The sequence below is a fragment of the Gadus macrocephalus genome, chromosome 20, assembly GCF_031168955.1.
Source record: "Gadus macrocephalus chromosome 20, ASM3116895v1".
Lineage (NCBI taxonomy): Eukaryota > Metazoa > Chordata > Actinopteri > Gadiformes > Gadidae > Gadus > Gadus macrocephalus.
Genome location: NC_082401.1, coordinates 19,202,021 through 19,229,083, shown reverse-complemented (window position 1 = coordinate 19,229,083; position 27,063 = coordinate 19,202,021). Strand labels below are relative to the sequence as shown.

Here is a 27,063-nt window from a genome sequence, read left to right as displayed (position 1 = left end):
ATGAAAGGATGGTTCATACGGACACATCTCTTACCCTTAGGACACAACACTCAGGAAGGATCTGTGTGAACTGGAACAGTGGGAACAGAACGGGGCCTTTTAGCTCCTGGACGAGTAAATCCTTGTGCCTTAAAAGCACTCCAGAGGATTGCTGAGAGCCAGATAAGCAGCAAACATTGGACCACTGGAAACCATGATCTAAAGCAGGTCCTGCTTTCTGAACAGGGCTTTAACCTTGAGTTACAAGCGCGATTAAACAAGCCCCCTGTGGCCCCTCGGAGTACCTCGAGCGATCATAGGAAAGGTTGATGATGCCTTTTAAATGAGACGGACACAAACAAAGCATGCATTTTATTTTTTTATTTTTTCATTCGAATAGTCCCCCCAAGGAAGATTACTATTTCAGATTTTTTTTGTTGGTAGGCCACAGGAGGGAACAATTCCCAGAATGCTCCGATGGTTCATAAAAACGTGTTAGGTCAGAACTCAGTGAGAGGGACCTTGCTTGCTTTTATATTTCAGATGGCAATGGATAACAGGGTTACTGACTTGGACAAGGTTTTCATTTCTAATACTTGCAGTGGCAATGGTCGTTTTATAACAACCAAAGGGAATAAAGCGGTTAAAAATTTTTTTTTTTAGATTGTCAATCAAATGTGTGTATCTCGATTGCCAACATCATTGTTGCACCACTCAAATGTCTCGCAAACAGTTTTAACGCTTCAAGAATCCCTTTGAGGTACAGGTAAAATAAACAAATGTCCAGCACATACTTGACTGCAAGGTGCTGGCCGTTTGTTCAGATACCAAAGCCATTCCCTTGGCTGAAGCTTGCCTTAAATCAGCCCACATCCTCCGCTGCTGGTTATTTACACCAATATGCTGGTGCCCAGGAGACGTGTGCTCAATACAGCGCAGCCTCTCCCTTTATGAAAAACCAGTCAATTGCAGAGCATGAATGAACTGCTCCGGAGCCCAGCAGCGCAAAACAAATATTCCCTAATCTCGCCCGGTTATGCTGCACACAAAAATAGACACACAACACACTTCATCCCGTAATGGTGGGCGACATTTGGCAATAATACTCCTCAATATCAATGTATGAATTTTGATTTATTTTTATCTACAGGGTGCATATGATGCCACGGTCACAGAGTAAGCCAGTGACGAGGCTAACAGTGTTTTGTTGTCCAAGACTGATATACTGATAACTATCTGAAGAGCCTTATTGTGTTATAAGATGACTGTGTTATATTGTGCTAAAATAGCATTCAGTGCCGTTTTGGTCCGACATAGATCCTGGTAGGAATGTGAGGAGAGATATTTGTTTTTGCAGTGCGAAAAAGAAAAAAAGAAATCAACTTTAGGACACTTTTCAAGAGATAAACATGTCATCTACACTTTCCAAATTGCATTTCAAAGCCAATGCAAGTTTGCCTTCCTCGCCCAACAAAAACAAAAAAAATACTCACAGCCAGTTTTCATTGGCTTAATTCAACCCAAACACTGAGCAAGTATAAAAATCTATGTGGACACCTCAGGATTTCAATTAGTGTTCAAAAAGCAACAGCAGTCCTAGGATAATTGCAGTGGTGAAGCCACACAGTTTATCATTGTAAACAAACTCAGAGATGTTCGGGATAATTACTATCTTAACCACTTAGGTGGCAGAAAATACAGCACCCCAGTAGAACGTAATTTAGAACCCAATGTAGATTTCGAGCGACATTTTTGCAACGTAAAACTTAAGGGCAATTCTATATCCCGTTTTATTTTTTTCGTTGTCCAACTGGTGTCCAACCATAACTATTACAGAGTAAAATAACCAAAGACCATTTGCGTAAGACAGATGGACGGTGGATTTTGACATTATGTTTCAACGTGTCGTGTTATTAGTAATTCTTTTTCAAATCACGGGAATTTGCTGACAGCAGTTTCTTTTGTGGTTCCAACGCTGAAGCGGCTGTAATCTGCTGTTGCCTCAGGCTGCTCAGATCGCAAAGTAGAAGATCATTAGCCTCGTCCCACAATACTGCTGCACACTAACACGACACCGCTCAGTGTCGTCCAAAGTAGGAATTAAACACCAACCAAATCCCCCATAAACTCAACGTTTTGGATCATAAAGCCCCTTCACTTATGGCTTGCCCCCATCCCTGTTCCAAACGACCAGAGTTAAATCTTCTAGTAGCATGGGAGAGACAACCTCAAACATCCTCTGTGTGTGTTTGCCTACCCTCCCTCCCCGCGCACCACTTAACATGACATTAGTGCGGTCGTCGCCTCACCCAGTGGGGAGCCCATGCAGGTGCCTCCGTTTAGGCAGTAGTCTGTGCAATGGTTAACCTCGCAGCGTTCCCCTGAGAACTCAGGCCAGCAGTAGCACCTCCAGTCTCCCTTCTCATTGGCCAGGCAACGTCCCCCGTTCTCGCAAGGAGGCCGACACAGCTCCCCTACAACAAACAAACAAAAGGGCCAACATCATGATTCACTGTTGTAACCAGCAATTGTTATAATATCAGAGTTTTTACATCGCAAATTTGTCATTGCATTTTCTCTATTGTTTTACAGTTCAGCCTTTTCCGTTAGTACAATACTGTAGACGATAAACACAGAACAGTAAACTATAAACCATTCAACATTAAACATTTCTGTCTGAAGAAAAATATCAATCATACAACTGGAAAAAATCCATTAGCAATATTATACGACACATAGAATGCTTGAGCTCAAAAGATTCCCAGAAACATGTCACGTATGTAGATTATATTTCTATTATATTCCCAGTATTGATATCTCATACAGCTTTTTTCCATATGGGTCAAAAAGCCACAACAATAACACGCACGCGCATGGCAACATCATGATTGTGTGTGCGCCGCAACCCACTCTGCATTATATCGGGACAGGAGCAGGCCTACCTGACATATTGACATTACTACAGGTGCCATTAACCAGCACTTTCCCCTCTGGGCAGGTACACTTGGCTCCCGACGGGTTCAGCAGACACATGAAATCACAACTCATTCGCAGACATGGATTGGTCGCTGTAAAGAAGAAGAAAGAATAAAAAAGTGTACATAAAAAAAATAAACACAAATCAAAAGTACAGATGAATAAAACCTCTACGTTCCCGAGCAAACTTCAATAAAAGTATTCACACGGAGATAATGTTTTCTTTTTCTTCTGAGGGGCAAGATGTTTTCTTTTTGTGCCAATAATCTGTGAACATTTCAGATGGTGCTTGCCAAAGTCGATTATTTTTGGAAGCATTTCCAATGCTAAAGGTATGGCATGATTTAGTCTGCACGTTCCAGGCAGACTTATTAAGCATGCTTGGCATGAACGACCCATACATCCCATATGCTCCGCTTCATTGCACACATCACAAATCAAAATGCTTTAAAAAAAAAAAAAAAAAACGACTGAAACGGTTGTTAGGGAGTATTTCTTAACACATCAAAATCCCTCTCAATCTCTCTTGCACAACTTGTGTCCACAGCCTGCAAATTCTAACGCCTCATCTAATGAGGCACTGGAGAATGGCCCAGCTGCCCTTTGGATAAGAAAAAAAAAAAAAAAAAAATCCAAGAGTGATCTTTTCTTATCCTCTGGCACCATTAAGACCCCTGATGTAACAAATAACCGGGACAGATGTGCAGCATTTGAAAGCGGTGGACGGGAAGGGGCGAATCGATCGCCCCCCCCATCTCAGGGCTGGGCGGTTGGTGAGGGGTGGGGGGGGGGCTCCCGATGATGACTTTATGCAGCGCACGTGAAGAGCAGATAACAGATTGTCCGGCTGCCTAGAGGATTTCATTTTCACCTTGAATTGGATTAACCCGTGCCATTTCGCTATTGACAGTATACACAATGCTCGCTAGGGGGGGAGGGCAGCGGCTGAATACATCTTGTGGGCGTTCCTTAACGCCTGCTGCCTTTCAGTGCACGGGGAGGGACCTGGCGGCGTACCGTCTGGCTGCTTGTAGCGGTGGGAGACCAACACGTTGGTGGCCTTCTCCACACCCAGGTGGAGGAATTCCACCGGCAGCTGGCCGAACTTGTGGATCCTGAAGGTGTCGTGCTTCAGCCCCGTGCCGTAGATGTAGTCCTCAAATATATTGATCCGGTAGGGCTGGGAGACGCCTGTCGAGTCAAGCGGACAAACGGCGAGTAGCAGAACGTGAACGACGAAACACGAGAAGGTTTGAGGGGGGGGGGGGGGGGGAGTGCGCTGTAGGGGAAGCAGAGAGTATCCTGTGCTGTGTTGTGTTGTATAGTGTAGTGTCTGTATTTAAACTAATAAATACATAAAACTGTGATGGCTGATGACAGACTAGTGCATTGACAGGTGGGTCGACACAAAGTATGTAAGTAATATTGATCTAGTAAAAAAGCAATACATTCAAGGCTATTAATGGCACACATCAATAGGCGAGTGGTTAGAGAGATCGTGAGAGAGAGAGGGTGAGCGAGCTAAAGAGAGCGAGAGAGAGTGAAATAATGAGCTAGGCTAGAGAGAGCGAGAGAGAGAGAGATTGAGAGAGAGACATAAGTACATACATAGGGAGAGTAGAGATGGATAGGAGAGGAAGTGAGAGAGCGAGACAGACGGAAGGACATACATAAGGAGAGGAGAGATGGATAGGAGAGGGAATGTGAGAGAGAGAGAGAAAGAGAGAGAGAGCGGGCTAGAGAGACAAAAGGACAGACATAGGGAGAGGAGAGATTGAGGGAGAGATTAATAGGAGAGGGAATGTGAGAGAGAAAGAGATATGGACAGACAAGGGGAGAGGAGAGATGGATAGGAGAGGGAATGTGAGAGAGGGAGACAGAGAGAGAGAGACAGAGACAGAGAGAGAGAGAGAGAGACATAGGCAGGGGAGAGATGGATAGGAGAGGGAATGTGAGAGACAGAGACAGAGACAGAGAGAGAGAGAGAGAGAGCGAGAGAGAGAGTGAGACAGACATAGGCAGAGGATAGATGAAGGGAGAGATGGATAGCAGAGGGAATGCGAGAGAGAAAGAGAGATGCATGGCTCTTTTGCGGCTGCGGCTGCGACATTACCGTGTCTCTCGCTGATTGTCACCAGAGGGTCAGAGCCATCCAATCTAATACTGCCGATCTGCGAGAGCTCGGGGTCTGCCCAATACAAACGCTGATTGAAATAATCAATAGCCAGTCCTGAAGAAAGGAAGAAATTAATTTGACTTATGATCGGTGTAAGGGCGATCAATAGGTATTGCTTCATTCCTGTTGGACCCGCCCCTCCCGGATTTTAATGTCTATTCCTGAAATACTTAAACACAATTTCAAAGCAAATGTGTCGGGGGGGTTCATTGACTGTTTGCACTCCGTCGCGTGCGTGACACGATGTGTGTGTGTGTGTGTGTGTGTGTGTGTGTGTGTGTGTGTGTGTGTGTGTGTGTGTGTGTGTGTGTGTGTGTGTGTGTGTGTGTGTGTGTGTGTGTGTGTGTGTGTGTGTGTGTGTGTGAAAAATAACCTCGTTCCACAAGGTGGATGGGGTTTTTACAGATCTTACGACGATTTAGCCTTCGGTGCTGTGCCCTGCATCATCATTTAACAAAAGACCCAAACCTTCTGGGGTCTGGGGCTGTGTTTTTCCCATCGGAGTGCACGCTGACCGGGTAAATATGAACACCTGGCTTCAGCGACTAAATGGGTTTGTGTTTTTCTTGCGGGTGATTAATTCAGCCTACTGTAGCCAGAGACAAAGCATGGGTCCCTCTGAATTAAAAGCAGGCCAAAGGAGCTCCTCAGACCCAGATCAGCACTAAGCTTCTCCCTCAAGACGGCCCCCAAAGGGCCCTGCAACGTCTTAGAGATTATCTCCTCTTTTCCCCTCCGTAGTACCATCTCGTATCGCATGATAACGCTATCCTCCTGAGCCCCGTAAGGCAGAATGTTTGTCCAGGGTACCGTATGTTCCCTGTCAGGAACTCATGCGTGCGAATGTAAAGTATATTTAGTGACTGGAGATATTGTAATTGCCTCGTGCTATGCATCCGTGCATTTTCTCATTATATGGCTCTAGTATCATCAGAAGAGAACCGTTATTGCATTATGTATATTATACCTGCCTATTTTCAAAAATTGGTGAATAAAGCCTCATAAGTGTTTTGTGAAGAAATGTGCCTTCTGCAAATAAATTGTGGAAAAGGTGGACCATTGAGATCATTGGTCCAGGAGTTGTGCCCTTCATTGTTTCGACTGAAAGAAAATTGTATCAATGCTCGCACTTTTGTCTGTGTATGAAGCAGTACTCTATCATATTAGAGAAAAGTAGAGGGATGCCATTGAAGTAGATCTACACAATTCCTCCGATAAGGTTGGCATGGTTAATTGAAACATTTCAAAGGCATTTATCGAGTTTAACTTCATCATCGGTCTTAAGAGGAAATAGATAAGACGTTACCGGTCGGTCTCCTCAGGTTCTTCTCCAGCAGTATCCGGCGTAGAGAGCCGTCCATGGCGGACTCTTCTATATGGGAGTGGTCTCCTATCACGCTCCAGTACATCATCCTGCAAAGTGGCTGGTTGTCAACACCGTAGAAAGGAGACACACGACACGCACATCCAACTTTTTTTGCAGGTGCCGAACCACTGGGGGTAACAATACGTTTGAAATAGTAGAGTCTGAACACGTGTGTATGGCCCCCTGAGGTGCAACAAAAAAACATTGTCAACATTTTGAACACATTCCAACCAAGATCCAGATTTGATCCGAAACATGGTTGTTAACATCGTCCTCTACAACGTCCTGATGATAAGCACGTAGCTTCTGCTGGAAGTTACACACCTCATTAAATATCACGCATCATCAGATTCAAATCCATCCCATTAAGAGACACTGCATATTCAAGTAAGTATTGCACACTGGGAATATCGCTAAAGATCTTGAAAGCACAGACTTAGAGAGTCTGCGTACTTGGATCCCCACTTCAGGTCTTTTACAACGATACATCGATAGAAAGTCCCACTATTTATTTTCTCATGTTATAATCTCCCTTGATCTTCCCATCTTCCAATAAAAACGATGGCTAAGCGCCTGCATCCTGAAATGTCTGTGCATATGCACGCACGAGTGCATGAGTGGGGTTGGGGTAGGAGGGAAGTGACAGGACGTGGGAGTCCTCTCTCCCACATCCTACCCTATGTGCACCCTACCAGCACCAGCAGTCGGCCGAGATTAGCTTCCCGGAGGAGCAGGTCTTACCCTCGGGCCGGGTTGACCACGATGGCGTAGGGCTCTCCAGCGATGTCGGTCACCAGCCGGGTGCAATTGGGTCCTTTGAGCTGCCCCACGTTTATGGAGTAGCGTAGCTTGGTCCAGTGGGCCGTGTAATAGCTGAACCAGTGCATTCGCGAGTGATCCGTCCAATAGATATTGCCCGTGATCCAGTCGGCAGACACATCCCTTGGCCGGCGAAAGTCTGAGCACTGGTGGAATCAATGGGTAGCAAAACGTTAGGCCCTGCGTGAGAGGCTCGCTGCGCATTGGTTCAATGCGCTAAGTTGTATTCAATTGAGTTCAACGAAAGACAGGAAGATTTAGAACGGGTTAGTTTACCTTTGATGAGATGGAACAAAGCTATCAAATTGATACCATAGTTCCAGCACTGACTATAAAGTAATATACCTATGAGTTATGTTGTAACGGTTAATCTAAGTATTACGAATTGCCGTTTTAATGGAATATGCCGCTAAATGAATGAGTTGGCTTAAGCCAATCTGTAAGAATATATTACCCTGAAGGTTTGGCTCATTTAAACCAATAAGGGATTGAATAATTCAACCATTACTTAACAAAACAAAAATAATCATCATCATTTATTCAACAAGCAATATATTAAATTAAATCATAACTACTTAATGTAACTAGATTGGGCTCGTTCCAAGTCAATCAAGGCACCAAAAACAGATTCAGGGCAATCTAGGCCTAGACAATAACTAAAAATTGAATGCGCTTGCTTAGAAAAAAATAGTCATTCATCAACACCTTTGGATATACTTACAATGTTTTTGACATTAGATTTAGTTTGACTTCTGTCTAGGGTTTCTTTGTAAAAAAGTCCACCAGGGTTAAACTGTGTAGCCCAGATAAATTTTTGTTGGTGAACCAGTGCATCCATTCCAATAATGCGTGCATTGTCCTCGATGCGAGTGAGTACTTTGTGTCCATGGCTCTGGTTAAATGGATACACAAAACTTCGGATTTCAGTGTCATTAGCAATGTAGAGCACTCGATCCTCTGGTCCTGCCGATGGTTTATTTATATGCAAAGAAAATGAAGAGTGGCTCAATTCCATTGAGGGTATTGAACAGTTTGAACATAGCACACAAACATACAATCAACTTTGACTATGCCTCTTGATTAACAAAATTACAATTCAATTATGAAAACAATATTTTTGAATATCAATGTTGATTATCTTAGCTTAATTGAACACAATTAATGAATTGATGTTTGAAAAATGCAAAGTTCGGGTTCTTACCTTTTGCTATACAATTGCCATTGACCTCTTTATAGTTCCGATCGCATGTGCATTTAAAAGATCCTTTAGTATTAGTGCAATAGTGTGCACATGCATCAAACTTGAGACACTCATTGATTTCTGGAAAGAAAGGAAAAGAAAGCAAAGATGAAGACAGAACTTTGGCAGTTATTCTCAGACACACGGTCTAATAACTCCTGCCTCCTACAAAGTTGAGCTCTCAGTGCAGCTTTAATCATTCTTCAATCATCTTTCATTTCCGAACCTTATAAATGGTGGCCTTGACCTGTTACGAAAGAGGAAATTACATCGGCGCACTGTAAAAGGAATTTTCCCGTTTCCTCGCACAAACCCATTAAGTGTGAATCAGGCACCAGGATCTGGATTGCTTGATTGAATAATTGCCACTATCATCACTTAAAATGAAAGTGTAAAAGTGGTATCATAGTTTGAAGTTACTGCCGTTACTTGTGGTTAGTGGAAGAATAAACCCCCCTGTGTCCTATTCTATGTGAGGCACTATCTAAGAAGTGGTTGAAAATTCTGAAAAACACAACGCCAGATGCCAAAATTGGTTATGGTACAATTAAATGTGAGCAAATTACATCCTGGGTTTAACTGGGTTGGGAAAATTCGCAAATACACCAAAAACAGGTAAGTAATTTGCCATTTAAAAAAAGTCACCTTCCGGCTACCGCTGAACATCACGGTAGCCTGTATTAGGCTACCCTTGGCGCAGCCTAATGCAGTTCTGTGTATCATTGCTCACAACCCTGTTTGGGTTTAACTATTTGCATGGCGGAAAACAAGGCAGACACCGATGTGAGCATACAATACCTTGGCACTGGCTGGTTGTTTGGTCTCTCTTGAAGCCTGCTTTACAATGGCAAACGCCATTAGCATTGGTTTGATTACAGATTGCATCCTCCCCGCAGGGGTTTGTGTTCTTCCCACATACGTCCCCGTTGGAAACTGTGTGTTAAAAGAACAGGACTTTGATTAGCCTCCATCACTCCTGGCGGCATGCGAGATACCTGCTGTGTGCACTCATGTTTGATGTGCTACGAAGCCAAGAGGGCCACATATCTTTGCCGTAGCCCCTTTCATATAGCGCCGAACACGACTCAAGTCGTGGGGCGATACATAAATTACCATAAATAACCAAACAACGGATCAAACAAAAAAAAAGTGCCAATTTCACTCGGGGTCCAGCGACTCTTTTCATCTCGCCCCCCTGCGCGTGCGATTTCCTTGAAGTCCGCGCCCATGACAGCAGGGGGGGGAAGAGATGGGTGGAGTACGGTACGTACGGCCTTTGCATTCCTGCTCATCCAAGCTCTTTTCTCCTCCGCAATCGTTGAAGAGGTCGCACTGCAGCTGGGCGGGGATGCAGCGCTGGTTGCCGCAGGTGAACTCCGTCTTGCCGCACGGCCGCGGTCTGCCGGCCACCGCCTCTGCTGTAGGAACACACGAGCGTTTCGGTTGCACGCCACGCCACGTCCGCCACGCAGGTGAACTCCCCTATAGCACCGTTCAACACCTCTTTGACAACCACCTCCCCCCCAAGAAAAGCCATCTCCACTTTCACTTTAGAACATTCACAGGATTAGAATAACAAATAAATGCTAGAATATCAAAGCGGTCGCATTTCTCTAGTATCTCCGTGTCCTGATGGCGAACCATGAACCATGAACCATGGGCCGGCTACTCACCACACTCCTCCTCGTCCGAGTTGTCTCCGCAGTCGTCCACCTTGTTGCACACCTGGTCCGTGCGCAGGCACACGCGGTCGTTGCGGCAACGGAACGCCCTGGTGGGAGGGCACGCGTGTTTGGCTGGGGAGAGAAAGCCATGCCTTGATTTCATCCACCGTCTTTCCCCCCCCCCCCCCCCCCCCCCCAAAAATGAATCCATTACGGAGGGACCCACTAGTGTCTTTGAGGACGCTGCACACCATGACAGTTCATTATGTTCGTTATGATGAAGAAAAACGATTGTACACAAAGTGTCTGATCGGAAGCCTTTGAAGGCGGACCCACCACACATGTCTTGGTCCTCATCCGAGTTGTCTCCACAGTCGTCCTTGCCGTCGCACACCCACGCGTGCAGTTTGCATAAGGTGTTGTTGCAGACAAATTCATCGGTGCGGCAGAAGAAGGAACCTGGTAATAACAGAGACGGCTGCTGTTGGTTCATCTAAACCCGGGAGGTTATTAACCTATAGGGACTCGGGCAATAACCCTTTCCGTGGACAGTCGTTATTGCCTGGCCAAGACCACACACACCTCCCCAACTCACACAAAGTAAAGGTCTACTTCCGACGTTACAAAAACCCTTTCAAGGACTTCTACATATTTCCCCACTATTTCTAACCGCATTACATGCCGCTGCCTGGTCTCCATAGCTACGCCTTTCTATGTGACTAATAGCGCTTCCATCGCCAGGCAGACTTCCGCGTAGGATGCAGGAGTGTGCAGAGAGAAAGAGTACAAACGGCGCGAGGTTTTCACCCGTGAACCGATGTGTCATGCCATACTTCAGACGTCCCAGCATGCAGCGGGCCCACGCGTTGCGCAGCGTGACGCCCACACGCCCTACCCTGACTGCAGCTCTCCTTGTCGCTGTGGTCACCGTGACGACGGCCACACGCCCTACCCTGACTGCAGCTCTGCTTGTCGCTGTTGTCACCGTGACGACGGCCACAAGCCCTACCCTGACTGCAGCTCTCATTGTCGCTGTGGTCACCGTGACGACGCCCGCACGCCCTACCCTGACTGCAGCACTCCTTGTCGCTGTTGTCACCGTGACGACGCCCGCACGCCCTACCCTGACTGCAGCACTCCTTGTCGCTGTTGTCACCGTGACGACGGCCACACGCCCTACCCTGACTGCAGCTCTCCTCGTCGCTGTTGTCATCGTGACGACGGCCACACGCCCTACCCTGACTACAGCTCTCATTGTCGCTGTTGTCACCGTGACGACGCCCGCATGCCCTACCCTGACTGCAGCTCTCATTGTCGCTGTTGTCACCGTGACGACGGCCCGCACGCCCTACCCTGACTGCAGCTCTCCTCGTCGCTGTGGTCCACGCAGTCGAACACGTCGTCGCAGTGCCAGCGCCGCGGGATGCAGTGGGCGCGGTTAAGACACAGAAACTCGTCCTCTCTGCACTCCTTCACACAGCCGATCTGTAGAGAGAGAGCATAGATGGGTTTCGCCCCAAAAAATGGCAAACCGTGCCCCCTGGGCTCAAGGTTTGTTAAAGGCACCCAGTGCAACTTTCGAGGCTTAAAAATAAACATTCAATTTCTAGTCTTTTTTACACGTAGTAAGTTTCAATAACTCCATACCATTACATACCGACATTTAAGCAGCAAAGATGAGACGTCATTGTGTGGTGAGAACTGATACAAAATCGATAACAACAACAATGCCGCCATTTTCTTTATTTTTTGTAACCTACAATAAATAAAGCAGGCTTCCAGTCAATGGAAAAATGGCTTCTCCCCACCGGCGATTGTTGTTGTTTACTGATTTTCTATCAGTTCTCACCACACAACGACGTCTCATCTTTGCTCCTTGAATGTCGATATGTAATGGTATGGAGTTATTGAAACTTACTACGTGTAAAAAAGACTAGAAATTGAATGTATATTTTTCATTGAATGTTTACATAAAGTTGCACTGGGTGCCTTTAAAAAATGATGCATCAGAACTTGACTAATAGAGGGATAATAACCACAGCCAGATGCAGACAGAGAGCTGTCTGAGATCTTAATGTTCTTCCTGACTCATGCACAGGTATTATAATAATAGTAATGCATGCATTGTGGAAAGAATGAACTGCCTTTGATTTGCTTTGTCAATGGCAAATGTATTTGGGAGAAATATGTATCGACACGTGTTAGATGCTGCACACAACCTCTTTACCTTAATAACTTCAACGATGATAAACACGTATACAGTCATGATGGCGATATTGCATTTGAACATAGAATGTCACAAAGTAAACACATTAGAATTGTAAATACCAGTTCTACACCCCAGCTAGTCCTCTATAGTATCTGTATGCGCCTTTCGCAGACTTATTGCCTTTTGAATGTTGTTTGTGGCATTTGAAAGCTTAATATTGTTAAAAAAATAAAAAAAAGGAGGGAAAAAATAAATAAAAAGCGTGCAGAGCTCAGCAAACTGACCTCATCTGAGCCGTCTAGACAGTTGTCATGTCCATCACAGCGCAGGCTGGCCGACACACACCCCCCACTGGCACACACGTACTCGTTGAGCGAGCAGGAGGGGACTGCTGTGAACCACAGATAACATCAAGATCGACCGAAAAATCGTTAAAAATCGCCCACAAACCCCGTCCCGCTCAACCTGCTCAAAACACCGCAACATCACAAAAACCTGCAATCAAAACGAGGAGCACAAAGTGTTTGGAGAGGGTAGAAGTTGGGTGTTGCTGATGCAGGGACTGGTTGGCTTCTTAAATATGACGTGTTCCCCGTGGCCGGATGGAGCACACGACTCGCTACCTGCTGCTGAACAAAGTGCTTTAGCGGTCGGCTGTCGGAGCACTTTGCTAACACACGCGGCCAATCATCGCGGTGGGAGCCCTGCGGCGCAGATGAAACAAGCAGCCTTGCAAAGCCTACTCGGCTTCACAAAACGTGCGAGCACCAGCATCTGCTCAGGAGGCCCGGTTGCGGCTGTGCGTTGCTGTTGTGCGTTGCTGTTGTGCGTTGCTATTGTGCTTCTATTACACCGCACTTTTCAGGAGGGGATCCTTTAATTGTCAGTCGATTTCGCTGTTGTTGAGCAGCATGAATCTTTTTACAAATGGATACACCAAAAAAAAGCTTCCAGTGATCCCTGGTTACTTTTTCTTGTAATTTTTGTGTAATCCCTGGACTAGTATACAAATTTGATATATCGAGGGTTTCCTTTTCTTTTTTACAGAGATTTCACATTTCTTCAAACAATTTTCTCTTTGGTTGACATTCAGTTGTTCCGTATGTCATTCACGTCTCATATTTCTTTTCTTGAAAACATTGATTGTTTTATTTTGAAAAACCTGTTTCCTGGCAGTTCCTCTCGTCCTCTCCAGTCTTGCAGTCCTCCTGTCCGTCACAGAGCCACTTGAGTGAGATGCACAGGTTGTTGTGGCAGCGGAACTGATCATCCGCACAGCGCGCTTCGCAGTCCTTCTGTAAACAAAGAGGAGCACAAAGCACTCTTCAGAAAGGGACATCTCCATGAAGCCTCAAAGCATGAGACAATACTCCATTAGACACCAGGGGCCTTGGTTGCACTACAACACTGACAGCGCTGAGATAATTTACTATTGAAAATAGGCTGCCACGCGCAATATATATTCTACGTTCAAGTGGTATATAAAAAATACACTTAAATGTGTATTTCACCTCTGAGGTATCTTCTTGGGTTGCTCAAGTACCAGAACCATCAAGGAGCTCAAGTATGGAAAGAGAATAAAAGCAGCAACAAACACAATTTCTCTGTTCATGACGACACCAGACAATCATAAGCACTGGGTAAAGACGATCCGTGGTGACCACTTCTAATCAGAAACCATTGAAGAAGGCCCGCTTTCTATCATATCACTGACCCAGAAAGCGACGATTGGCAGGGGATGCACATTAAATTGTAAATGAGCAGTGCATTGTTATGCATAGAAGGGGATTTCATATCAAATTGGTGTGAAAATGCTTAACAGAGCAATAAATTAGCCCCGATAATGAACGGTAATAACGAGTCTTTGTCCTTGAATTATGCATCTTACAGTAATTCATTTCCACGGACTGGCCTGATTTTCGTTATTAGTTCATCCCTTGGAAATTTGATGGGAAGAATAACCACATGTTGTCATGCCTTGCATGATGAAGGCATATTTACGTTTTGTTTCACTTCAAATCATTCAATTGGTTTCTAGAGCGCTGGTTGACAGCACTACAACACATTTTTAACATTGTCATGCCCGACACATTAACATGTAAGAATAAAACAAATTATCTTGATAAAAAAAAAAAGTGTTATTTGAACTTCATTAGCATATTAATTGTAAAATGCCAAAGAGGAAAGAATCGATTTTCTGACATGATCCTATCAAATCAACAACGCAGCACATCAAAAGTTATTTCAGAATATTACCACAGGAGTCCTTAATCTGCTTGTCTCTCCTACCTTTTTGATGGAACCTCCTTTGTTATATTAAAACACATTAGATTGCCTGCGACATGAGCAAAGAAAAATATTCTTGTGGTTGATTCCACTCCAGTCTCCTGAGTGTTTCTGAGACCCATCCTCGGCTGCCTTCCAGACAGACGACCGAGGTTTTCAAAGCCAAATTGAGTCTTTGTCAAGAAAATGCAATATAATAAGGGAGCTCGATGAGAAAAGCAGCAAAGTAGCTCTATCAGGTAGCCCAAGACTGGGCCCTACCTGTGGCCAAAATTAATGTAGTATTCACTACAGAGATATAAGACGATTTGATATTTGAAGCCAAAAATGGGTTTGACAGAATATTGAGTCACCGCTGAACATGACAAACAATAACGTTTTTGCCTCACACATGATCAATCGTTAGTCATTTCATATGTGTAACAGGTTTGAATGGGAAACTAGACTTTAACTGCAGTGTATTTAAATTGGTCCACCCACGGACTTGAGTGACGCACACAGAATTGGCAGAACCGTCAATTGACAATCCAATGAGCTGTGCAATTGGCTAATCATGGTTTCCATTCAATGTGATTGAGGAACATAACTGTTCCGGGTGCAATTGTAAAACTCCATGGGCGGTTTATTATTAGAGGTCTGGAAATAGGTTGCTTTAAATACTTTCTATTTCCGAATATTCTGTCAACATTACTGGTGGAAATGGAATCAATTTGAATAATTTAGTGTCAATTACATTACATTTTTATAATACAAGACATTACCGGTTTCACATGAGCCAATACTCCGTGACAATAATATCACGTCATGACATGTCAAATAACACAGCATGATTCAATGACTGCACTTGCGTTTTATCAACCTAAACATAGCATGAGATAATTAGTAAATTGTAAATAATTAGTAAATCATTTAATTAGTAAATTAGTAAATCATTATCGTTCAATGATTACATTAGAAAAAACATAAATTCAGTGTGCATGTATTAGGTATGTAATTGCAAAGTTAACAGAGGGGAATATTTAATTGTATTCAGCAGCAGTTAGATCATCTGTACTGGCAGAATTGTACGGTAATTATTTTTGCAAGCCATTAACAGCATAGTTTACCTGTCAATTGTGCTATGTGTGTCAGTATATATCTATATATATATGTATATGTTTATAGATAGATGGATATCTTTGTTGCAGTGCACTATTCTCCAGGGCACTTGGCTACACATCTTTTACTTTTAAAAAGCTAACCATGGTTTCTGATTCTTATAGCTGCTCTGCACTCTTCCCAGCTGTTGTTTTTGTAACTTGGCTGCTCAGCCAAGATTTCAGAAACTCCAATATCGATTTCATGTTTAGATGGTTCTCAGACTCACCTGGAAGTCACTTTATGAGAAGAGTCTGCTTAGGGCAAGTTGAGCGAGCAGGAGGTTCATGAGATCTGTTTCATGAGATCTAAGATCTTGCTCACATTTACACAGCGCTACTACATGTTATGCACATATATGAATGAATTCAAGTGGATGTTTATATTATCCTATGGATTACGAGACACTGTGTGCATCTCAAAACTGTTCATAGCAATATATTACTGGTGAATTGTCTGTTGAGAGGCCAACGAAGCATGAACCCTTTATAATGTGTGGGTGCGACCTTACACAAACAAAGCCCAGTACAAATGGAAGAAATATCTGTTGACAGCGTGGGCATGATATCTGTTTGCATACTTAGCGATTGTAATATGGTCACTAGATAATATGGGCAACTTAGTTCAACAAAGAACCACGCAGTAATACGTTGGTTGAAGCCCTATATCAGTCATTTCCCGGTCATTGAGTATATTTAGTGCTTGTCACCCTTTTGGCATATTGTAATAATTACAGACAGTGTTTCTGCCGACCTAATAGTTTTTTTTTTTTAGCAATGGCAGGACAATGAGTCATTCCCAAACCAACCAGGTACAGTGAGGCTGTTCCCTTTCCGAATGCTGCAAAGTATCACACAATAGCTCTTTAAAACGATGCCAGCATATTAAAACAACACATCCGAGTGGAAAAATAGCTGGAAGACTTTAGTGCTTAACAATAATGTGGTAATTTCTTGCTGTTACCTCATCCGAGTTATCCGCACAGTCGTAGTCCCCGTCGCATCGGAAACGCGAGGAGATGCAGTCTCCATTGGAACACGGAAAGTCTTTGTGATTACAAGTGACTGGCTCTGAGTTAGAGAAACACAATGAAAACAACAATCATGAAGATGCAGCACCACAGCAGCGCCTTAAATTGTAAAATGTCAACTGTATAATTTTGCCTGCAAAAAATAAAGAAAAAATGTCACTTGCATCGACGCCGTGGATTAGTTTCCCCCCGGAAAAACAGCCCCCCTCACCCCAAAGAATCGGCTCAGAATCCACAAACAATTTGTAGGCTAATTAGAGTCGTTTCTGCATTGGAATTGGAGTTAACTGGCCAGGCTGCTCAGCATGCAAATGCATGCACAGCCAGTCTTGCACTGGAGGGGCCCGCGGTCCCCAAAGCCAAAAATCTGGCAAGTGCCATTGCACCCATTTAGAGGGAGCCTGGGTCCCACAGGATGGCATTAAGACGCATTTAAACAGCTGCATCCGATGGTGCGGGCCTGGGCCCTCCCCTTGTTATCATGGGTTGTTAGCCAACGCAGGATGTGTGTTATGAGCTGTGCTTCAAAGGAAGGCTCCCAGCAGGCTTTGCAGCACCATCTGATTTGCCACTTCCCTTTCTGTCGGCCGGGCCCCACCTGCTTAATTCTTTGTCCAACACTTGACTGGCCTTTATTTGCATTTTAAGTGACATTAATAGGTATTGGGAATAAGCACCTAATAAATCAAACGGGCGATGCACACTCAGCAGATCTGCGCGGAGCAGCCTATCGCGGGCATGCTTGCGCACATGTCCTGAGAGAGCATGCGAACCCAATAAGGAAGATAAAAGCGAGTTATGTGAACATTCGTTTTTTTCTTCTTAGGTTCGATGCATGGATGATTCAATTATAAGCGTTATCGAAGCCTTGCTAGTTGATCTCTGCAGAAAAGGGAGAAAATGTGACGCGACAACAAGAAACACACACACGCAAACCCATGCACACACACACACACACACACACACACACACACAAAGACACATACCAAGACGATGCCATCACATCCTCAGTCGAAACGTCCTCATTACAAGAGAGCCAGAGCAAAGGCCACAACCTTACCTCTCTTGTATGAAATCAGGTGCGCAGGCTGGCTCATGCGTCACACGTCTTTGTTCGAAAGATCAGCCATGCATTACAGAACCATGAAAGGGTGTGAGGGTGATGGTGCTAGAGAAAATAGGGGCGGAGGTTGACCTCTCCCCGTCACCTGCCAACGTAGGGATAGGTAGATACGATGGCGACGGTGGCGGTGGCGGTGCAGGTGGAAAGGGCCGAGCTCGACGCAGAAGGGGCTACTCACTGCAGTTCTGCTCGTCCGAGTTGTCTCCGCAGTCGTTCTGGCTGTCACAGCGCCAGTGGTCCGGGATGCAGTTGTTGTTCTCGCAGCGGAACTCGTGGGGGCCACAGGTCTTCTCATCTTCATCGGGATGCGGGGCAAACAAACCACCACATGACGGCGCAAACACACACACACACACACACACACACACACAGACACAAAAAATAATAAATAAATACATGAAAACCAAAATGTCTTCAAAGCGCATGAATATTAATGGCGTGTGCCTTCTTTTTCTCCATGAGAAGTCAACGTTCCTGCAGGGTTTCCCCAGGCAAGTCTGACACACGGTTTCCGAACACGCCCCCGCGCTCCCCAGGCTAAAACGCTGCAAGGTGAAATACCTGAAGGAGAAGCGGAGATGGGCCTCAAAACAGAGATAAGAGAGATAAGCTTAGTGTTGTGGAAGGGAGACAAAACTTATCATATTATTTGAACATCAAGTATATTTGAAAGTGCCATCCCTAGATCTGATGGCGTATTCAAACGGATTAAATGTGTGGACTCCGACCAGTCTGTATATGCTTTAATCAAAGAGAGCCTTGAATTCAGGATGAATTATTAAAACATCTTTGCACATCTGCCGGAATTCACAATTCCAAAATCAATTAAGTTAGCGGAACTATTTACACTATTTGCATAGTGCTTCATAAATACATATAGCACTACATAGCGATTTAATTAACGCTTCATTCAAGCTGACGCCGCGGAAAAGACCCCCCCTGAAGAAACGCAATAAACCCTTACTGCAATTATTCTCAAATCTCAACATTCTCCCAACAAACAAGAAGAGAAAAGGAAACAAAAACATTTCAATGAAGGGCTGAGTCAGGCCCCATGTCGCGGCCTAAAGCGGTTATCGGCGCGCGGGGGGACGGCTCCAGACTCCCACATCCAAGCACTTCTGTGACAGTCTCTCGCCGGCTTCCATTCCCTGCCGTGACGGCAGGAGGAAAAAAGATTGAGCGGGACGGAGCGTCGCTGGGCTGGAGCGACAGGAACGTAAGAGAGGTGGGGTGGGGTGGGTGGGGGTCTGGGTTTGGGTGGGGTGGGTGGGGTTGGAGGGAGGGAGACTGCAATTCATTACCGACTGCTCCGTCTGTTGGAGCGCAGGAGAGACGGTGACACAGCACAAAACAGTGCCATCACACACACATACACAAACGTGCACGCATTCACTCACACACCTGCACACACACACACACACGCACACAAACACACAGTTCAACTGGCCTCATTACCATGCTATCCCCACAAGCCAAAGTTCCTTTTACGGGCTCTGGTAATTGAATGTGAAAAGCACGATGACGCGACATTAGCATTATTTTCCTGTGTCGCGCAATGTGTTGACAGAGGTGTTTGGCTGATGAATATTTGATGTACTGTAGAGATGGTGAGAATAATTGCAAATATGTTCGCTGTGGCTCTTAACAAAACATAACATATCACATAAAATCCTGGTATAACAAGGCTTAACCAAGGTCTCAAATGTCAAAGGATTCGAGCCAAACTATGAGGATTTTCATCATGAAGGTTTTACACACAAAAGAAACGCAAGAAAAAACAGAAATTAATTAGCTGCTGAAAGGAAAATCTGAATTGAAGTCGTCATCTCATCAAAGTTGTCAAGTTTTTCTATATACAAATTTAGCCTACACTGTGCCAAAACACACACATTACGTGTGTGTTTGCAAAACAACTTAAGCCTTTGAACAAGAGATGAAATGGAAACGTAGATCAAGAGGAGTACCTTGGGCATACAGTATATCGTTCCATAGTTTGTGTTTTATTGAGAGAGAATCGGACTGTGCCCAGACATTCACCACTTACCATATACATAATAATTCCTCCTTTTGCCATTTGTGCCATTTTCTGGATCCAAGGGGAAGTTCACATTCAGTTGATTCACTTGTTTGTGTCTGCCTGCTGGCTGAGTGAATGTGCCATCTTCCCTCAAAGGATACTTTTTTTTAACGGTGCATGCCTGCCAGGTTCAATTCAACACAAATAAAATATGTCTGCCACAATACGTTGTCATGGTATTTTGCCTGGTCAAAATAAAGTGAAAAACGGGACCGACCCATTAATACAAAAACTATTGTGCGGGTATTTTTATCTGGGAAGGTTGAAAGAGAATTAAAGGGACTGTTTGTATGAACAATTTGAAGGTATATTGTCTTCTCTCAATGTCTACGGATGGAAGTCCTTCACGCTAGTTCTCTCAAGGAAGGAAAGAGAGCGAGAGAGCGAGAGAGAGCGAGAGCGAGAGCCGATGGGGGGAGGGAAAAAAAAGATAGACAGAAAAAAGAAAGTAAAAAAGAAAGAAAGAGAAAGAGAAGTTCGGCAGGCAAATAAACCGAAGAGAACCCAAGTGTTAAATTGGTTAATTTCCTAATCAGAATTCTCCTCCTCTCTCCCTCTCCCTCTCTCTCCCACTGAGCTCTAAAAGGGGGACAAAAACAAGAGTGTTCAAGTGGTGCTTTTTTCACAACTCACCGCAATTAGCCTCGTCGGAGCCGTCGGCACAGTCGGGGTCCTCGTCGCACACCCACAGCCTGGAGATGCAGTGCATGGACGCCTTGCACTGGAACTGATCCGGGGAACAGGTGCTCTCCGCTGGGGACGGAGACATGGGGAGGCGGGGTGGAGATGGGGGGTGGAGAGAACGGAGGGGCCGTGAAAGTGGAGCCGTAAGGATGGAGCCATGAGGGTGGAGCCATTCAATATCGTGAACAGTAACTCAGCATGCCATCGCTCAATTAAAATAATAATTTAAAATAAAGTCACGACATAAAAACGTAAAATACCCCGGGGCCGCTACTTACTGCTGCCTTTCATTTTTTTTTTATCGAGATAATATTTCAACGTATTATTATCCGAAAGCAGGATGGCAATTTATAACACCATAATGTGACCTGACATACAGTAATTTTGGATGTTATCATTACAATAGTGTGATGATCAAAAACCCCAAAAAATGAATTCAATGCCTCATCCGTTCACGCTTGAGGCCTATTGATGGTGGCTTCGGTTGAGTAATTAGCCTTCCCCTTAATTAGAGCTTAACAACACCCCCCACCCGCAGCCCCACCCACCCCCCAGCTCTTTCACCTCCTCCCCTGGAATCGCACGCAAGACGTATGTGGCAGTCTGAAACACCTGATGGAGGTGCGATGTTCTGATAGCTGGCATTAGATCATGGCTGTGTAGTTCCGTTCTCATACATCCCTGCTCCTGACAGAGATCTAATACCCAGACACCACTCCTAGAACACCGAGCCCCGGACCGCATTGTGTCATGACGGTGCACAGTCGATTCATTGCTCCGAAATGGAGTGATTGTAATAAAAAAATGTCGAATGAAGACAAGTAACTCCAACCTCGCTTTTTGAGCCATTCGAGTCAGGATAAAGGGGGCAAAGTATAAAATAAAATGGCTGAAATGACTGATTTGTCAGGCACGTTTGCAAATCTAAAAAGCTGAAATATTGCGAACACTGCATACTGCAAAGTACTGGCTACGAGTTGGACGTAACATCAACGGGACGGCAACGCTACTCACGACAGTCCGTCTCGTCTTCCGCGTCGCCGCAGTCGTCCTGACCGTTGCAGCGCAGGTTCAGAGGAATGCACTTCTGCTTCTTGTTGCACTTGAACTGGCCTGAGAGGCAGATGTACGTCTCTGGAGGAGGGGAAACAGTATCTTATTAAGCTATTAGAATCGTTAAGGCTTTGGTCATTAAGGCAAACCTTGTTTTTCATAAATTTAAGATTTCGATTTGAACATCGACGGCTATCCAATCTCGATTTAACAGGGATTAAACAGAAACACAACACAGTTGTCTCTTTGTATTCCTTTCCGTGCAGAACTAGTGGAATCAACGTGAAACTCAATTTGTGTGTGTACTTGTCGAGTTAATTTTGGGTTGTAATAACTATTATTACACTATTCACTCCATCTTCCATCAGCTCCCCACTGGCAATGGTTTCTAAAAGGTCCTCACCCACCCCCCCCCCCCCCCCCTTACCACAGTTTGCTTCATCCGAGTTGTCTCCGCAGTCGTTCTCTCCATCGCAGATGAAGGGAGGGAGCGCACAGAGACCCGTGCCGCACTGGAAGCGTCCCGGTTGACATTTGAATTCCGCTTTATGGGGAAGGAAAAAAAAAAAAGAAGAAAAAAGTATAAAATTGTTCAATCAATCATAGCGCATCTTCTTGCCACAGAATTCCATTTCCACATGATCCCAATCTTAGTTGGCACCATTCACTACAAAAGGGAAGTGTGGATTAAATATGTATACAAGTACAAGGGGAGGCATGTGAAGGGATGTGTTTGCGTCTTGTGTTTTTCTGCAGCAGCAGTAAACGCACAAAGGCTGGTTTTCAATCACTTTTAAACATATGAAATGTCCTTGCCAAATGGGTAACAGCAATATCCCAGTCATTACCAACCCAATTTGATAATTACTAATTAGACATTATGAGCTGTAGTTGTACTTAAATTGTGCGTCAACACTTTCCTTGGGCACAGACGCGGTCATGTTTAAAAACACTAGACGAGAACCTTTCCAGGTAATCTTTGGCTGTTCTTGGAAAGAAGTGGATTCAGTCTTGAGTAGACTGATTCCCTGAAAACACATTATTCCTGCTCCTGGCAGAAGGATCTGATGAAAGTAAGGGCGAGGAAAGATAGCGGAGACTCACTTAATTTATTTTCACAGAGTTAGAAATTTGTGATTTACTTTAACGCCCCAGCCTTTTCCTGGGAGACTTTCAAACCTGGGCACCAGAGTCCTGAAGGACAATTCTGTTATCTGGTGTCCAGATGAGAAAATTATCTCCAAAAACTGGAAATGGACTTGGTTCCTTCTTGTTTTTATGGTATCCACCACAACCAATGTGAAGAAATACATTTGGAAAGGGAATATTTTAACTAAGTTTGTTTGTTCCACTAACTATATTTTAGAAATGACAGAGTGACCACCAGTTAACTTATATTATATTTAAACCCAATGCGTGTTATCACTGGCTGACATTAAGTAACTCACCATTGAACTCGAAACTCATTTAATATAGAAACTCAACAAAATACATAAAATAAGTAAAAAGAAATGTTCAAGAAAAAGTAATCGACAAATCTGATGTTTTTTCTGCAGGATCATGCATTAGTCAAAGCAACCGATGGTTGTCATGACAACACCGGGGAGCGTCTGGCAGACTCACGGCAGTCAGCTGGTTCATCCGAGCCGTCGCCGCAGTCGTCCACCGTGTCACACTTCCACCAGAACGGGATGCACTCGTCAGTCCCGCAGCGGAACTGTTGGGACACACACACACACACACACACACACACACACACATCAACACACACACACAAGAAACAAGAAAATACACACAAGAAAACAGTTAGTCAACACATGTACACACAGGCATGTGGCGCACGCACACACACACACACACATACGCGCACACACACACACACACACACACACACACACACAAAAGGCCACATGAGGCCGTTCGCACACAAACAACACACACACCATCAAATTCAGAGTGAACATGGAAACAAGATGAAGGCACTTCAAAGCCAGAGCATATATCAATATGCCACCTCAAAGAGGTTAGCTATACCACAGGAGCAGGCTAACAGCCAGCAGGAACAAAAAGAGTACGCCCCATAGGGAAGCCGACAAAAAAAAAAAAAAAAAAAACACAACAGCAACTCATTTGCCTTTAGGGAGGGATGTAACAACGGCACCAACAACAAAGGGGCGCCGCTGATCTGGAACAGTGCGAGCGAGTTCGACTTGAACTAACCTGACTGGAGGTGCAGTTGGACAGGCAGGTCTTATTGTCCGCCGCCAGGTAGAAATTAGTGGGACAGGCACACTTGTGTTCCCCGCCGGGGGAGAGGAGACACAGGTGGCTGCACCCTCCATTGGCAACCTGACACTGATGCTTGGGGACTGCGGAAGGAGAGAACACGTAGACGAGAATCACATCAGGGGGGGGGCGGCGGTGTGGCCGCGTGCGCACGACGTAATGAGCAGAGCGATGAGCGCCGCACATGGGCAGGGATGTGTGCCCGTGTGCGGTGCAAGGGCAACCCTCACACCGCTACAAGCCGTGTGTGTGTGTGTGTGTGTGTGTGTGTGTGTGTGTGTGTGTGTGTTTTGGCACAACATCGAGCCCTGCCGCTGCTGTAATTAGATTTTGCGGTGGCCAGACATAGTATTTGGAAAAGCCCTTCGACGTGTTGACGCACCTTCTGTAGCGGTGGCGGGCCGTAATGGCTCCACAGGGGAGAAAACAAAGGACAATGATTATCTGCGGTGCTTTGTGTTGCTTCCTCCACTTCGGTAACAAGCAGGAGTGTGTGGGGTGAGCGATATCTCACGGCAAGTTTCTACAATTCCTACCCATCTCGCAAAGCAGGGAATATTCTGCCAGTCTCAGGCGGTCCCGAAGATTGCTTCTTTTTAAAACTGACTTTTCTTATCATAGCCATCCTTGAATTATCCAAACTTTTCTTTGAAGGCCAAACTAAATTATTAAAGCAAAATTAAGGGGGGTAGAAGGAGAAGGCTTCTAGTTCCAGAGTAGCGCTTTTACAATCTTACAATTAGGTAAGCTAAGCCGCTTAATGCCGGAATCAGGCTCCACAAGTTCAGCCTGATTCCAACATTCCAACACCATTTTGCCGTCTCCGAAAAGCGTTCAGCGTTTTGGGCGATTATGAACGTCGGGACATCGGATCAGGCTGTTGTACCCGTCGCAGCCCGACATGTCTGGGTCAGGCTTCGAGACCTCAACGTAAAGACTGGCGTGTCGAACGTTTTGTCCGACAACTCCTACGACCTCTCTTGATATCAAACTTAGTGGAACTGAAACATATTTTTCACATGGATTTCGGATGGTCTGTTGCATGATGAGCAATTGCGGTTTATGGATGAACTGTAATGGTAGAAATGGTATTAACATATAAATAAATGCCTCTAAACAAACATAATATAGTCATCTATAATAGTTTTGAACAGACACGAGCCTGCCCCAGCAGCAGGAACATCACATGCACACATTACACACAATCAATTAAACCAAGGCCAAAGGGGGACGGGAACTAACAACAGGTGTGCTGTCTCTCAGCCTTCTCCTACCTTCGGGCTGACGCAGGGAATGGTAGACTTTGATGGATTTGATCGCTTGCCATGAGTTGAGGAGTTCAATGGCCTGGGCGCCGCTTGTCTTGTGGGCCCGTCGCAGTGACTTGGATTTCCCATCCGTCCAGTACACGAAATCCTCAAACAGGGTCAGGGCCATCACCCCTTGGATGTGATCGTACGACACTGAAGGCAGGGGAATAAAAGGGCAGTGAGTATCCCAGGGAGACAGTGATCCAATGGAATAAATCACTTTTGATACCTAGCATCCACCTCTCAACCCCCAGTCGCACCGTGCATCAGCTTCTGAAGTGGCACTGTGTGAAACTTTTGATGATCAAATTAAAAACAATTTCATGTTGTAATTTGATGTATTATAGAAGCCCACGACATGAGCGCCCATGTGGGGAAGTCCTTGGAACGCTGCTCATAATAACCTTTATTTCCCCACTGAAACATGAACAATTTATGTTATGCAAAGCCATGGTGACAGAGGTTTAAATTACTTCATAAATCATGTCAATCCCTCAATATTCTGTCATTAATCTGAGCACGCTGATGGATCCCATCTGATGCAGATTAGATATTAATAGTTCCAGGAATAATTTATGTCCCGGGTTGAACGAGCTTCGTACGGCGTACGGCCGGGCTGTTTGAGTCCCGCGTTGAATTACAACTCGTCACCGTCCAAGATTTACTCAACTAAGTGGCCAATTATTGTCCGTCGGTGTTGCCAAAATGACGCGCCTCACCTTTGCGTCTCTGGGCGCCGTCCATGTTGGCAAACAGGATGTGATTGTCATCGGCCCAGTACAGCCGCTTCGTGGTGTAATCGATGGTGAGAGCCATGGGGCTATAGATCTCCGTGTCGATGATGACCACCTGGCCGCTGCCGTCCATGCCGATACGCCCGATGTGCGGCGCCTCGCAGCAGTCTACCCAGAACACGTACCTGGCGGTGGACAGGTTCCAACAAAGTCAGAACCCCCGCCGGTGAAAACCAGATTAACATGGCCCTTAACATTATAGACATGATAAGTGTGCGAACGCCAAGGCCCTCCGCACGCCACGGCGCCGTGAATTATTCATCAGCAGGTTCACTGCGAGTCAGAGCGACGATCAATCTTCAGGAAATATTGCGCGCGCGCGTGTGCGTGCGTGTGTGTGTCGACTGCAGTGCAGCAACAAGTGTGTGTCCTTGTTGGTGCGGCGTGCTTTGGGGTGTGAACGGACAGGGGGCCTACCCGGTCTGGGGGTCGAGGACCAGGTCGGTGGGGTTCTTGAGTCCGGAGCTGATCAGGACGGTGGGGTAGAGGCCGTTGGCCTTGGACACCTCCATGGTCTTCCTCTCCACGTCGCACCAGTACAGGTTCTTCCCGATCCAGTCCACCGCCAAGGCACTGGGAACTGCCGTTTTGTGGACGACCTGAGGACGTGGATTACATTGGATCGACGGGTTCATGTTCAACTAAATGATCAACTATAATACATCACCTGTATTCCACAATCACAGTTTTCACTATCACTTATCCTCGACAGCAAGGTGTGGGTAAAGGTCAGTATAAGTCAACAAATACATATACATATACATTCTGCACTGCCACACAGCGTTGTTGATTATCTGATTGACAAACAGATGGCAGAAATTCAAATGTTGAGGCCAAGTCAGAGCTGGCTT

The 27,063-nt window shown here is 45.2% G+C and overlaps 1 protein-coding gene across 1 annotated transcript in view; it reads right to left on the bottom strand.

Annotated features, from left to right (window-relative positions):
- The window catches only part of LOC132448320 (low-density lipoprotein receptor-related protein 1B-like), a 191,513-nt gene that overhangs the window by 11,659 nt on the left and 152,791 nt on the right, over positions 1 to 27,063 (bottom strand). The window contains 25 exon segments of the mRNA XM_060039484.1: positions 2,289 to 2,453; positions 2,922 to 3,047; positions 3,973 to 4,146; positions 5,069 to 5,185; positions 6,438 to 6,544; positions 7,239 to 7,462; positions 8,038 to 8,279; positions 8,518 to 8,637; positions 9,355 to 9,489; positions 9,828 to 9,974; positions 10,230 to 10,352; positions 10,557 to 10,679; positions 11,573 to 11,705; positions 12,714 to 12,820; positions 13,592 to 13,724; positions 16,816 to 16,922; positions 18,184 to 18,300; positions 20,719 to 20,838; positions 21,784 to 21,903; positions 22,250 to 22,366; positions 23,446 to 23,539; positions 24,043 to 24,191; positions 25,383 to 25,571; positions 26,138 to 26,337; positions 26,630 to 26,811. Of these exon segments, the coding sequence (XP_059895467.1) occupies positions 2,289 to 2,453; positions 2,922 to 3,047; positions 3,973 to 4,146; positions 5,069 to 5,185; positions 6,438 to 6,544; positions 7,239 to 7,462; positions 8,038 to 8,279; positions 8,518 to 8,637; positions 9,355 to 9,489; positions 9,828 to 9,974; positions 10,230 to 10,352; positions 10,557 to 10,679; positions 11,573 to 11,705; positions 12,714 to 12,820; positions 13,592 to 13,724; positions 16,816 to 16,922; positions 18,184 to 18,300; positions 20,719 to 20,838; positions 21,784 to 21,903; positions 22,250 to 22,366; positions 23,446 to 23,539; positions 24,043 to 24,191; positions 25,383 to 25,571; positions 26,138 to 26,337; positions 26,630 to 26,811 (3,571 nt within the window).